Source organism: Sardina pilchardus, chromosome 5, assembly GCF_963854185.1.
Source record: "Sardina pilchardus chromosome 5, fSarPil1.1, whole genome shotgun sequence".
Taxonomy (NCBI): domain Eukaryota; kingdom Metazoa; phylum Chordata; class Actinopteri; order Clupeiformes; family Clupeidae; genus Sardina; species Sardina pilchardus.
The window spans coordinates 22,187,278-22,202,566 of record NC_084998.1 but is presented as its reverse complement, the minus strand read 5'-3'; the positions used below and the strand labels follow the sequence as shown (position 1 = coordinate 22,202,566).

Genomic DNA, 15,289 nt, shown 5'->3' with positions numbered 1-15,289 from the left:
TCAACACTATCAGGTAATTCATCAAGAGCCAAGTGGTCATGTGCATCATTGCCTCTCATGCTCAACCCTTCCTGTACTTCACTGTACATCAAGTTACCTTTTTGCAAAACGTAGTCAAGATCATCACTGTTCAGCTCTGTTCGGTAGTGAAGAGTAGCAAGAAATACCAGGGAATTGCAGGTGCACTGCTTGTTACTGTTGTTCCCATATCTTACATCACCTTGGTAATGAGTTGCTTGAACACACGTGATGGTTCTCTGCTCCATGTTAATGTGGGAAGCACTAGTTACCTCATTTACATGTTCTCTGTCATTCAAGTCACTCTGGTCTAATGAAGACTGATGTGTTTCAACTTCAGAAAGGTCCAACTTACGCCAACGTCTCTTTTGAGCCTCTGAGCGGCGACCTTTTCTTCCCATGTTTCAAAATGTTATAAGCTTCAGAAAGTCTATTGGTCAAGTCTAGTTAAATCTAATATTGGTTGTACAAATTATTGGTATTTCACTGATTACACACTAGCAGATGTACTCACTGTTCCACTCACAGGTCAACTTAATTGTAGTATGTAAAGACAGTTAGATGAGATAAAGTGTTAATAAACTCAATATCAAAACACTAGGCTAGTATTTATTTCAGTGGTTTATTACAATGATTAGTAGGTCCAAAAATGAATTGCCCTTAAGATTATCAGTCATATGCAGAACTTCAGTCTTGCAGCACAGCTCAGGTGTAAAAGTGGATATACAGCAAAGACAACTTTGACAGATAGTATTGAACTAATATATATATATATATATATATATATATATATATATATATATATATTAGACAGGTTATATATTTCACAGTAATACTGTAGTTCTGAATAGTTCACAGGTAGTTATCGTTATGGTCCAGAATCTTAATTTAGTTCAGAGTATGTGCTTTCAAACTTTACACAAAATATTTACTTTAGTTTAATTATTGATTAAATTATGAAATATGGCACTGGAACTGTTAGGTAGAGGGAGCACTTGATGACACCGATGAAGAATGAGAGGGAGCCCTCAAGTTGAAGTCCTCACACACCCCAAGTTCAGCCTTGCAGCACAGCTCAGATGTAAAAGTAGGTATGCAACAGCAAAGACAACTTTTGACAGATATTATTCAAATATATAAATGGTTGAGGTTTGTAAAGTTCACAGTAATAGTTCTCTATCCGAATAGTTCACAGGTAATTCTTAGTATGTTTCAGAATCTTTATATAGTTCAGAGTATGTGCTCTCAGAAAGTGGTAAATTACTGTCTGAAATATGTTTGCAGGTACTGTATGTTACAGGATGCTGCTGGTTCACAGTGGGATTCAGAGTGTCAGTATAATTCAAAGTAGTATTCACAGTATTCAGTTTCAAATGAGTATTCAAGTCTGAAAAGAGTAATCAAATCTCAAAGTATTCAAGTCTCAAATAAGTATTCAAATCTCAAAGTATTCAAGTCTCAAAGCAGTAATCAAATCTTAAAGTATTCAAATCTCAAAGTATTCAAGTCTCAAATAAGTATTCAAGTCTCAAAGGAGTAATCAAATCTCAAAGTATTCAAGTCTCAAAGGAGTATTCAGTTAGTTTCAAAGGAATATTTAGTCTGAAAATGGCACAGAGTAGAGTATGTACAGAGTAGAGTATGTGCAGTCAAATATGTTCTCAGGAAGTGTTCGGTTCTTGTCGTAGATATGTTTGCAGGTAGGCGTTAGTGGGTTCTGTTGTATATGAGTGCAGTGCAGGGTGTGCAGACAGACAGGCACAGTGTCACACGTGACAGAGACACCACTCTGGCAGAGCTGGTCTGGAACAAGCCTAAAAGGGAAACAAAAAAGAACACACACACGTTACACACTTCCAAAAATAAGGTACACGGCAACATTGCTGCTTTGCTTGCTCCACAGTGAAAAAGCATTATCGTTTCTATCAATTTCAGCAATAGTAATAATGATGTAGCATGAATTAAGTGAAGTGAGCGAAGAAAACTAATCCAAAATCCAGCACAGCTGTACATTAATGCACATCAGGAGCAGATTGTGTAGGCAGCTGTAGATTACATTGTCTGCCATCATCTTTTAGGTCGGACACATTTGTAGTTGTCAATGCCGATGTGGTAGGCACTTAAGAATATGGAGGGCTGGCCATTCTGACATCAAGACAAGAAACCTATGAGTCAACTAGTTTAACTAGCTTGCTAGTTCTGTCAGTCACATTGCCTCCATAGGTTACAGTAGATCTATACCAAATTGGTGAGGTAGCTATTTTTCTTAAGTCAATTATAATTTACATGTTTGTGTAAGCAAAAAATGTAAGCAAGCAGCATGGCTAATCTAGCTGTAAAAAATAATTAAAATGACATACCTGAAAAGTCTGCAGCACCGCAAAAGACAGAATGAGTCTTGAGATTATTTTTCTTTGGCAAAAACTGCCACACCACAAGTGGAGGTGGTGATGGAGGATGGTGATTGAGTCTTTAGAAAGACTATTGTTTTCTGTTGTGAATAAAGAAAAATGTGTGAAATTGTGACCACTACTATAACTTTACAATGCAACACAATTACCTAACTTCTCATCTGTGTGATCAAGTAGTATCAATAGCATGACTTGTACTCGGGCCAAGCTTAGAAATAAGTTTGTTTGCTGTGACATCAGAATCAGAAACAAATTGTGCTAGTAGGTTGATAGGCTAGACATTTTTAAATTACAAGTCAACAAGTCTATTTTTTCTTTTTTTTTATGTTTTATCATCCCGTTGTCCATTGCCCGTGTGCCTTATGAAGGTGTCTATGTTGGCAACATCTTGCCTACCTTACATGCTGGCCTAGTCATGTACGTCCTAGTTCAAGTTCAAATTAGTGGAACTTCGACCCCATTGGCGTTGACGTAGTGTTTTTAGCATAAATAAACTAGCAATAAACTAACTTGTTTTCTTGCAGCCTCCGGTACATTAGTCAAATGCAAAATACTGGTGTATTTTTTTTTAGAATGTTCGATGTGCTGCCGTGTCTGGTGTAGCCATGTTCCACTATCATCAAATGTCTGAATTCACGAGTACTACCCGACGTCGGACATAATTCATAGACGTTGTTTTTTACAATTCATACATCGAATAAAAGTGATGATAATGGATGGCACACAATAGAGATGTTTAGTTAAAGTAGATAATAGCTAGACAGACAGTTAACGTTAGCAGCTAGCTGTCAAACAAGATTAAAGTTACCTCAGGTAACGTAGCAGGCAATGTTAGCTGCTAGCTCCTAACAGTTTCCAAATAGCAGACTTTGAGTCGGCTATGCTATTACCCAACCAATTGTTGAAAACAATTCGTAGTCTTTGCTTTTGGACAACATATACGTCGACTAAAAGTCACTGTACCTGTACCTCACAAAGTACAGGTCTAGAGGTTAGTAGCCTGGTTAACGAGGTCGTTTGCGTTAGCTCGAAAGTTAACGAAAGCCAGCCGTGTTAGCTATTATCAGACTCATTTAAGATACAAAGAACGCCGTTAAACATCGAACAATACCTTTAGTGTTAACATTAAGCAAACACAACTTACTTTGGAGGTAATATGAAGAGTCACAGCAACTTCTGGTCGGAGTCCTTGAAGGCACAGTAGCGACGACACCACTCAGTAGCAAGACGAATGAAGTGTAGTCAGTCAGCGAGTAGCTTCTAGCAGGTCGAAGACGAAGTGAATAACTTAGGTTTCATCAGGTCCCTGCACAGGTGTATTAATCAAGCACCATGCAGTCTGCATTGATAATCAAGGTGCTTGATTTTATAAGAGAGACACTGATACAGCTCTCTGAGAGTAGTTGATCAATTTAACTGGCTAGTCTTAAGAGAGCCAGACTGTGCTTAAAGCCTGAGACAGTAAATCATTTAAAAGTTGAATGTAGACTCTAATTAATGTTGATAGACAGAGAGTTTAATGGATGTTGATAGACAGTTTAATGGGTGGATGAGTGAATGGTCTGAAGAAGATGAATGGATAGAAAGTTGGATGGAATGTGCCTTATATTCTTGTAGAATGGAGAGACACAGCTCTCTACTGAGAGTAGTGGATACAGATACAGGTGTAATCAATTTAACTGGCTAGTCTTAAGATAGCCAGAGTGTGTGCTTAAAGCCTGAGACAGAGTAGATTGTTTAAAAGTTGAATGTAGATTGTCTAATTGATGTTGATAGGCAGACTGTTTAGAATGGGTGGATGAGTGAATGGTTTGAAGAAGATGAATGGATAGAAAGTTGGATGGACTTAGGAAGACTTATGTTGATACAGTTGATACAGGGGAACAGAAAATGTAGTCTCAAGAGAGCCAGTGTGCCTGAGAGAGAGAGAGAGCTGCTGCACCTGGACTGGCCACCTGGCGTAACATTCTAATTGCTGCCGTGATGTCATAATGAGCAATGTTAAGTCTATGGGAAAGTTTTTAATAGTTTTTAATTTATAGTTTAAAAAGTATAAAAGTTACAAAGTTGAAAAAAACATTGCACAGGTCTCCTTAGTAAGACCTACGTAGCAAAGTTTGAATCAAGTTTCTACGTTAAACGGTTCAAGCTGAATTGCGAGCGTTAGAAGAAGTTGGAATAATAAGAAACCTAGGAAGAACAGTACAGTGCATTTTCATGCACTGTAATAAAAAGCCTAGGAAGAACAGTACAGTGCATTTTCATGCACTGTAATAAGAAGCCTAGGAAGAACAGTACAGTGCATTTTCATGCACTGTAATAACTAGAAATGCAATTCCAAGGAATTACCAGTGCATGAAAATGCAAAAATAGATAGATAATGTAGATATGGTTACTAAGGTGTAGCTAGGGTAAACATGGTGGTTGCATAGTTTACAGAGAGTTGATAGTGTGAAGGTAGACAGTTTAAAGATGAAACATTCCAGCTCTAACTTAACTAATGATTTCTATTCATGTTAAAATGTTGATTAGCTAACTTAGGTAATGATTTCTAGCAGTTACGCTAAAAATGTTAATTATGCTAGCAATGCTAACTTTATTAATAATGCTAACCAGGTTGATTAGCTAACTTAACCGATGATTTCTAGCAGTAATGCTAAAAATGCTAACTATGCTAACAATGCTAAATTTGCTAATAATGCTAACCAGGTTGATTAGCTAACTTAGGTAATGATTTCTAGCAGTTACGCTAAAAATGCTAATTATGCTAGCAATGCTAACTTTATTAACAATGCTAACCAGGTTGATTAGCTAACTTAACCGATGATTTCTAGCAGTAATGCTAAACATGCTAACTATGCTAACAATGCTAAATTTGCTAATAATGCTAACCAGGTTGATTAGCTAACTTAGTTGATGATTTTTTGCATTTATGCTAAAAATGCTACCTATGCTAACCATGCTAACTAGCTAACTTGCTAGTGAGGACTTTTATTTTGAAACATTTGTTGCTAGGGTATCCATGGTGGCCACTATCAAGAAACAAGAAGTTACTGCAGTATAATCATGTTGGTTGCTATGGAAACGGTCATAAACACTTAATTTTAATGGTTGCTATGTTGGTTGCTAGGTACATGGAGGTTTCATGTAGTTGACTGGAGGCATAGTGGATGATAACTGACAGTTGGAATGGTTGAACAGTTCAATAGTTGAGTAGTTTCAATGGTTAAATGATTTAATGGTGTATTATTGCATTGAGGACTTTTATTTTGAAACAGTTGTGGACAGAGGAAACAGTTAACAGGATATGTAGTCTTCTGAGAGACTGTATGCTTAAAGCCAGAGAAACTGACAGTTGGTGCCCAGGTGGCCGGCCACCTGGCATAAGATTCTAATTGCTGCTGTGATGTCATAATGAGCAATGTTAAGTCTATGGGGGAAATTGTAATAGTTTTTAACTAATAGTTTAAAAAGTATAAAAGTTACAAAGTTGAAAAATACAAAGCCCACATCGCGTAAGTAAGACCTACGCGACATAGTTTGAATGGAGTTTCTACGTTAAGCGGTTGAAGCTGAATTGCGTGCGTTAGAAGAAGAACTAGAAATGCAATTCCAAGGAATTACCAGTGCATGAAAATGCAAAAATAGATAGATAATGTAGATATGGTTACTAAGGTGTAGCTAGGGTAAACATGGTGGTTGCATAGTTTACAGAGAGTTGATAGTGTGAAGGTAGACAGTTTAAAGATGAAACGTTCCAGTTATAACTTAACTAATGATTTCCATTAATGTTAAAATGTTGATTAGCTAACTTAGCTAATGATTTCTAGCAGTTACGCTAAAAATGCTTATTATGCTAGCAATGCTAACTTTACTAACAATGCTAACCAGGTTGATTAGCTAACTTAACCGATGATTTCTAGCAGTAATGCTAAAAATGCTAACTATGCTAACAATGCTAAATTTGCTAACAATGCTAACCAGGTTGATTAGCTAACTTAGTTGATGATTTTTTGCAGTAATGCTAAAAATGCTAACTATGCTAACAATGCTAACTATGCTAACCATGCTAACTAGCTAACTTGCTAGTGAGGACTTTTATTTTGAAACATTTGTTGCTAGGGTATCCATGGTGGCCACTATCAGGAAACAAGAAGTTACTGCAGTATAATCATGTTGGTTGCTATGGAAACGGTCATAAACACTTAATTTTAATGGTTGCTATGTTGGTTGCTAGGTACATGGAGGTTTCATGTAGTTGACTGGAGGCATAGTGGATGATAACTGACAGTTGGAATGGTTGAACAGTTCAATAGTTGAGTAGTTTCAATGGTTAAATTATTTAATAGTGTATTATTGCAGTGAGGACCTTTATTTTGAAACAGTTTTGGACAGAGGAAGCAGTGAAACAGGATCTGTAGTCTTAATGAGTTTGTATGCTTAAAGCCTGAGACAGAAGGTGCCTCTCATATAGCGTTCACGCGTCCTCTCTCGCTCCTCACTGATCTACATAAAGAATGATGGAGCGGCAACAGTGGGATAGTCTAGCCCTTCTTCTATCTTTCTTTATGTAGATCATTGAGGATCGAGGAGCGAGGGAGGACATATAAACGCTGCTTGAGAGGGACCCACAGTAAATACTTTAAAAGTTGTATGTAGATAGTCTAATTAATGTTGATAGACAGAATGTTTAATGGATGTTGATAGGCAGATTGTTTAATAGATATTGATTGACAGTTTAATGGGTGGATGAGTGAATGGTCTGAAGAAGATGAATGGATAGAAGGTTGGATGGAATGTGCCTTATATTCTTGTTAAGAGAGACACTGATACAGCTCTCTGAGAGTAGTTGACACAGGTGTAATCAATTTAACTGGCTAGTCTTAAGAGAGCCAGAGTAGGCTACTCTTAAAGCCTGAGACAGAGTAAATAATTTAAAAGTTGAATGTAGATAGTCTAATTAATGTTGATAGACAGAGAGTTTAATGGATGTTGATAGACAGATTGTTTAATAGATGTTGATAGACAGTTTAATGGGTGGATGAGTGAATGGTCTGAAGAAGATGAATGGATAGAATGTTGGATGGAATGTGCCTTATATTCTTGTAGAATGGAGAGACACAGCTCTCTACTGAGAGTAGTGGATACAGATACAGGTGTAATCAATTTAACTGGCTAGTCTTAAGAGAGCCAGCCTGAGACAGAGTAGATTGTTTAAAAGTTCAATGTAGAGCGTCTAATTGATGTTGTTGATAGGCAGACTGTTTAGAATGGGTGGATGAGTGAATGGTTTGAAGAAGATGAATGGATATAAAGTTGGATGGAATTAGGAGGACTTATTTTGATACTGTTGTGCGCAGAGGATACAGGGGAACAGAATATGTAGTCTTCAGAGAGGAGCCTGAGAGAAACTGACAGTTGGTGCCCAGGTGGCTGACCAGCTGGAGTAAGATTCTAATTGCTGCCGTGATGTCATAATGAGCAATGTTAAGTCTATGGAGGAAATTGGAATAGTTTTTAACTAATAGTTTAAAAAGTATAAAAGTTACAAAGTTGAAAAATACTTTGCCCACATCGCGTAAGTAAGACCTACGCGACATAGTTTGAATGGAGTTTCTACGTGAAGCGGTTGAAGCTGAATTGCGTGCGTTAGAAGAAGAATAATAAGAAGAAGTTGAAGACTAGGAAGAACAGTACAGTGCATTTTCATGCACTGTAATAATAAGAAGTTGAAGAAGACTAGGAAGAACAGTACAGTGCATTTTCATGCACTGTAATAAGAAGCCTAGGAAGAACAGTACAGTGCATTTTCATGCACTGTAATAATAAGAAGAATAGGAAGAACAGTACAGTGCATTTTCATGCACTGTAATAATAAGAAGACTTTGGAAGAACAGTACAGTGCATTTTCATGCACTGTAATAAATGGAATCCACATAATTGTACCATACATTTTTTTTTATTATTTCTTTAGAAAAATTATAGAACAAAAGCAGATCATTGCTACATTTTTTTTGTTTGTTTTTGTTTTCTCTCAAATCAATCCTATCACGTAGCATATCCCAACCCTTTGCAGGTGCTTGTACAACACATTCACCTCCACGGAGTTGAGAGAATAATAAATTAAATAATAAATAATAAACAGCTTCACAGGAGGGCAGGGGGGAGGGGGGTTCTGAGGGGGTCTTGGACACATCAAGCTCTCAAACCAGCTTTTGCAGCGACAATTCAAATCAGATGGGAACTTAAAAAAAAATAAAATGCATTCCACTCGTTCCATTGTTCGCCACATTCAATTCAAGTTGAGTTTCATGACGTCTGCAGGTCAAGCCGTCAAGCTCGGCCTGATCCTGTCAGACGAGTCCAGTTTTCTAAACGCAGGAACTTTTGAAGGTAACCGGTATCATCTTGTTGCAAATCATGTCCAGCCCCAAAACCTACAGCTGGGAGAGGGAAGGGCCAGGGATACATTTGAAACCAAAAACGGAGGACAAAAAAAATAAAACAAAACAAAAAGGAGGAAGAAAAGTAATAGAGGCAACAGCCATGGTAGTCCCAGTCTTTTTTTGTTTACTTTTTTGTTTGTTTTTCTTTTTTTCTTTTTCCTTTTTTTTGTTTGAAGGGGGGACGACAGTGTCCACCCCTTTACATTTACACAATGCAGCACAAGCTGGCAAACCAGCCACCCCCACCACCCCCCACCCTCGCCCGTTTCCCCTGTTCCCCAAGTCTTCTCTTCCCTCTACTCATTCAGGGATGACTGACACCTGTCAATCGTAGCTTTCTCAGGAGGTCAACGCGAGAAGCCAAAAGAGAGATAGAGCAGGAGATTGAGAGAGAGAGAGAGATAGAGAGAGAAACGAGTGAGAAGGTACGATGGGCTTTGAAGCAGGGTTGGTTGGACGAGGGGGATCGGGGTGGTGGGCTCTCTAGTTGACCTTGTCCTGAAAGATGTAGAGGTTGTTGGTGGCGGCCACGGCGATGATGTTCTCGGACGGGTGCCAGGCGGTGTGCAGGATCTTCTTGCTGAAGTCCAGGCTGTCCACGCTGATCTCGTCCTTGCGCCGCTTGCCGCCCACGCACACCTTGCGCGGCTTGAGGATGGCCCGCGGCTTGCTGTTCTCGCGCGAGGCCTCCAGCGTCACGTCGCGCTTGGTGTTGCGGTCGAACATGCGGAAGAAGTTGTTGTACGAGCCGGTCATGATCACGCTGCGCCGAGAGAAAGGGAGAGAGGAGAAGGAGAGAGGAGAGAGAGGCGTGAGGACGCTCAATGACAGCAAGAATGTCTCAGGTTTTACACACTCTTGTGATTAAATATCTTAGCTATAATTTGGAGGAAAAACTCCAAACCTCATACATCTCATAAACACTACATTACACGATCAAACAGACTATATTACATTGCATCGTATTACAAAAGCATGCATACTGTACATCTATATTGTGGTGTCCAGACTAATTTTCACTACCAAATACAATAAACCTGAATTCAAGGGGACCAACACTATTTCATATCTTATCCACATATGAGTAATATTTCTGAATACTGTATGTCTGGAGGCTCTAACTGGTGCTTATGCTCCCTTTCTTTTTTTCCTGAATACCCTGATGTGTCATCAGCTGAGAGAGCTTGACACTTCCCCATCTGAGCCTCTGAGTTGCACTTGGGCACTGACAGCAGAGCGGCTATGTGTGTCACTCATGTCCCAGTTACTGAGAAACTGAAACCATGACAGGGCTGGAGTGCAACGTGAGTCCACAATGATCTCTACAGCTCAAGTCATCCACAAAGCTTCGGCTATACTGTATTTGTCACAAGGGAAAGACTGTGTGTCAGTGGGGTGATTTGCATTATGAGGTAAAGTTGTTCTTGATTCAAAACAGCTTCATTCATAATCACGCCTCGGGAAGTTGACCAGTACAGAACAGCCTGTTACTCACGCAGACTCACACACACGTTTTATGGTGTCAACCACGTCACCGTTTCTATTTAGCAGGACAGCAGGGGACGCTCCTAGAACGCTCTGGAGACATCCAGCCTTCTTCAGAGTGATCAAATCATTCCAAATGTAACGACAACATTGAAATGACGCATCTTCCCTGTCATCTACTCTCTCATGTCCTCATTTTATTTGTTTGTCTAGCTAACTTTAACTTTCCTTTAGAGCCCAATTTACATATAATTGTTATTGGGAGGACAAACATCGCTACATCTTTGTCGTGGGCACATAATCTCACAGACATGCGATCACCATCTCACAGACGCAAGCATGCAAAACAGACAGAACAGCACTACAAGCTCATTTGGATGGCGGCAAAGTCTGATTCTTAGCCACAGGCTAGATGTACAGCGATACTAATCTCGTTTACAATACTGCAATTTCCATTCCTTCTGAGACATAATCAGTAACCAGTAATCAGTATCAATAAAGGGATCAATGAAGTATCTATTTATCTATCTATCTATCTATCTATCTATCTATCTATCTATCTGTAACCCAGGCCAAAAATATATGTGTGTTATATATAGACTGTGATGACCAATAAGAGAGGATGTTTACATTATGCTGTGTGTATAATATTATAATATATTAGCATTCATGTCATGAGGGGTCGAGTTGGGTCTGCTGGAAGCCCAGGTGTTGCATAGCAACTGCTTAGTCATTGATGAGGTGCGCTGGGACAGCAGTAAACAGAGTGTGAGTCACTGACCTGTCCGATCCATTCCAGACACATTCAAATTTGTCGAAGATACAGTCATTCTCGTACAGAGAGCAGAGTTTACTTCTTAGATAGTCATGCACCTGAAAGAAAACAGGCAAAGAGGAGGGGGATCAAGAGCTGTGGATTGCCCAGACACATTGCTACACATTGCACAAATATTCACAACACTCTCATTCCAGACATTTAGTGCATTTGTAAGAGAGAAAAAAGCTCGTTCCAAAAATAAATGCTCCATCTTGTTTCTTCTCCTTCAAATTACAGTTGTCTGACTGCTTCAGATGACACATCTCCCATTACTTGAGAGAGCAGTCAAACACAATGCAGTACATTGTTGTATTGTACTGTAATGAAGTGCTTTGCCTCGCCTCGTCTTGTTTTATACGGTGTCAGATTATGCTGTTCAGCACTACATTGTGTTACCCTGCATTGTGTTGTGTTGTATTGTATTAAACTGTTCTTCTTTTCAGCCTGCCAGTCAATGCAGATGAAAAGTTGCCATGGTATCGCTTTTACCAGAATCTCACGTCTGAGAACACGCACAGAGGGTTTTTAGGACTGTGTGGGCCAAGATGGCCGCCATACCTGGTAAGTCTCCAGGGGTTTGCTCTCCATGTTGAGGTCCCACACCTTGACGGTGAGGTAGTCCCGTGTCATTAGGTACCGGCCACTGTGGCTGAACTTCACATCCGAGATGGAGGAGATGATCTCGGAGAAGAAGGACCTGTTGCTGGGGTCCTCTGGTTCCTCAAAGACTGTTGGATAATCAGAAACAGAGCTGTCAGTCAAGACTGAAACATCTCCTCTCATAGCACTACTACAGACAATTGCACTCATTGATGCACTTATTGTGTGTTTTTTTTAATTATTATTATTATTGTTGTTGTTAGAATTGCTCTTCACTACTTAAAAGTTTTAAATGTCTTTACCATGTTGTAAGTCGCTTTGGTTAAAAAGCATCAGCCTAATGTAATGTAAAAGACTGAGGTTTTTCGAAGCACAAAGATGCTACACAATGCATTTATAGTTCATATTTGAATGGCAGTGTTACACAATGAAAATATACACTTAATGTGGGGCAATTGTCCTAAATCAAATGCTGGCAACCTCAGGTTATTCTCCTCCGTTAAATTGACTGACGATATGCACAAGTCTGTATTTTGATTTAATGTTTTTTTCTTCTGCAAAACAGGTTCAGCCACACCTTTGATTTACCCATGCAGGGCAAATCTATGGTTCCTCACAGAGAGTGGAACCCTCAACCCCCCCCCCCCCCCCCCACCCCACCCCACCCCACGGCAGGCTGGGCACACTCACATTTGGAGTGGTTGTCGCACAGCGCGGCTGCCCTCATGTCACACAGGCGGATGGAGCCTTTGCTGCTGCTGTAGACGAACGTGTTGCACTGGTTAGGGTGGAACTCGGCCGCAGTGATCACCTCCGTCAGCTCCTCCATGTTGGTCGGCTTGATGTCCACGATGTCTGGGGTGGGGCGGAGGGTGAAGGAACAACAACCTCCGGGCAGGAAAAGGCCAATCTTTCTGACACCGCAAACACAAGCCACAGCACACTAGTGGTGAGTGAAAAGCCTCTTTCATGTGTGTAAGACTAAGAATTATCTCCCCTGTTATGACCTCATTTCTGACTCATAGTTGATTTCCCTGTAGCTTTGGGGAGAAAGAGGCCGTTGCCACCGCCAACACACACCGTCACCTCCCAGACATTACATTACTCTGCTGAAATGGTAGACAAGGCCACAGTGGATTTCAAAAACTACCCTACTTCGAGATTCCCGTGCACGCCCGACACACGCGTCGCATCGGGGCGTCATTTCCACACAAAGTGGGACAGAGCCGCTGAACAGGCTTACACAGGGTTAAAGCCGTTCAATCCCCCCTTCAATTACTAGTGTAAGCCTGGAGTGCCGCAAACCCTTTTGCCTGTAGATTTCCCCAAGGGCCACTGCAGTACCACGGACGCTAAAACAACCCGCTAAGGAGAGGGGCTATAACTACGGAACGGAGGGGGAAAGAGTGTCAGCCCCACAACAAACGACACCATTGGGTCGGCCCGGGAGCGAGGCACAAATACGGCGTAAGATCCATCACCGTGTGGCTTAGGGGATCAAGGGATCCCCAGCAGGGCTACGTGATTGATACAGTAGAATGGGGGCTTGGGTAAATAAGACACTTGAAGTTTGTCCCTCGGGTGTTCCCGTACCTCAGTCATTCATTCAGCAGTGTCTCCTGACCTTCATGTGCCGCCAATGTGCCCAGACAGTGTGTGTGTGTGTGTGTGTGTGTGTGTGTGTGTGTGTGCATACATGTGCATTCGGCAGGGCCTTAAGAGTGCAAATCAATAGTGATCGACCGGGGGAGGAGGGCCTGTCTAAGTGTGACCTGGGCGGACCTTCTTGAAGGCCAGGCACGGCTCGGGGATAACTCTCGGACAGTTGATAAAGGCCAGGCGCCCAGCAGAGCATCACTAAGTGGCATGCTATTAAATCTGCATTGAGCCGACATGGCTCCCAGGCACGTTTCACATGGCTATTCATTGACTCAAAAATCATTGAGAACAGGAACACCACTTAGCCGAATGTGCCCATCACTGTACTATATCTATAATGCAGACATAAGGGTTCAGACTTCTGACACGTGTCATATATTAAAGGCACAACCTGCTGGGAAGTCACTGAAAGATTCCATGCCACGCCAGGACTGTAGTTCCTGAAATCTGTCCTAGATTTTTCCGAACTGAAACGTTCTGTGTGAAAACCCTGCCAAAAATCATTGGGCTGTTGACAAACCCCGCTGCTTGATTACTGCAGGCGTAAAATAAACCAATTTGGTTCATGGAGATTTTGTCGTTGGCATATAAAATCCTGCCTTTGGAGGAAATACAAACACACTGGCTCACAACCATTTCTCTTTGATGAATATGCTAATGTCCTATAGTAACTTAACAGTTTTGTGTCACTAAGACTATTTGAACCAAGAGGCAAGGTTGACAGAAAGGGCACCCATTTTGTAAAAGCTCTTTAGCACACTAATCAACAGAGTGCAATGCTCTCTCGCTCTCACTCTCTCACTCTCTCGCTCTCTCATTCTCTTGCTCTCTCTCTCTCTCTCTCTCTTCCATAGTGATCAGGGGGTTACAAACAGAGCAAGTGGGGCTTTCAAAGGATACTGAAACTCCGGTTGGTGATCTCCAGGTTCCACAGGTTGATCCGCAGGTCGTCTGTGGACATGTAGGTCTCGTAGTCGCTGTTGATGGAGATGGAGTTGATGTGGTAGGTGTGCGCGTTCGAGAACACCCGCCGCGGAGTCGCCTCCACCATCAGGTCCATGGGCCGCAACACGGGGACCTGGAGCAGTCAGAGGAGAGAGGGAGAGAGAATAACGTTAACCGCCAGTCACGTGACCACACATAAACGCTGAGTGAGTGCATTGGGTCAGAGAACATTCTAGAAAAAACACTGACAAGTCCATTAGGACGCCACAGCAATATGCTTTTCATGGAATGCAATATTGGCAGACCCCACGATCTCATCTCTGCTGAACATGTTACGAGGCAGTTCCATGTTCAGCCATTTCCCCCAGGGGCCTGCTTTTATTGCGTCTTTGAATGTACAGGGTCTTAAGAGTGCGCTGCGCTGTCTAGTTTATGAGGGAGCGCTATTCTGTAGGGTTGGTCACACACCATTACCCACAAAGAGAGAGAGAGAGAGGAGGGAGAGAGAGACAAGAGGGAAAAGAGAGACAGAGACAGAGAGAGAAAGTGAGAATAAAGAGGATGGATAGACAGAGAGAGAGACAGTAGTGAATGACAAAGAAAGACAGAATGTGGAAAAGAGAGCGAGAAAGAGAGGGATAAAGGGGCCGGGAGGGGAAGGGGGGGTCTTGTAGTCAGTAATAGGGAGCGCTGTTCTCAGAGGGAGCTCGGGCCCTTTAATGATGACTTATCTCATGGCCTGCCAGTGCAACTCACTCCGCACCACGGGGGACTGGATGGGGTGGGGGCTTCAGATTGAGTGAGCGACCCACCCACACACCCCACTTCCCTCCCACACACACACACACACACACACACACACACACACACACACTCCCCAAACCTCCCCTGATCCGCCACCTCCCAAT

The 15,289-nt window shown here is 41.4% G+C and overlaps 1 protein-coding gene and 1 long non-coding RNA gene across 4 annotated transcripts in view; both read right to left on the bottom strand.

The window, feature by feature from the left end:
- Window positions 1-932: 932 nt before the first annotated feature.
- LOC134079587 (uncharacterized) lies at window positions 933-3,660 on the bottom strand. Its single transcript, XR_009939090.1, has 3 exons — window positions 3,574-3,660; window positions 2,379-2,509; window positions 933-1,832 (listed from the first exon to the last, which is right to left on the bottom strand). It is a non-coding gene; the product is annotated as an uncharacterized LOC134079587 (long non-coding RNA).
- A 5,471-nt stretch (window positions 3,661-9,131) lies between these two features.
- LOC134080479 (serine/threonine-protein phosphatase 2A 55 kDa regulatory subunit B beta isoform) overlaps window positions 9,132-15,289 on the bottom strand; it is a 77,964-nt gene continuing 71,806 nt past the window's right edge. For all 3 annotated transcript variants that reach the window (XM_062536942.1, XM_062536943.1, XM_062536944.1), the window contains exons 5-9: window positions 14,337-14,514; window positions 12,468-12,632; window positions 11,736-11,905; window positions 11,142-11,233; window positions 9,132-9,638 (exon numbers count right to left, since the gene is read on the bottom strand). In XM_062536942.1, coding sequence (XP_062392926.1) covers window positions 9,359-9,638; window positions 11,142-11,233; window positions 11,736-11,905; window positions 12,468-12,632; window positions 14,337-14,514 — 885 coding nt within the window. In that variant the 3' untranslated portion in view covers window positions 9,132-9,358. The remainder of the gene's footprint in view (window positions 9,639-11,141; window positions 11,234-11,735; window positions 11,906-12,467; window positions 12,633-14,336; window positions 14,515-15,289) is intronic.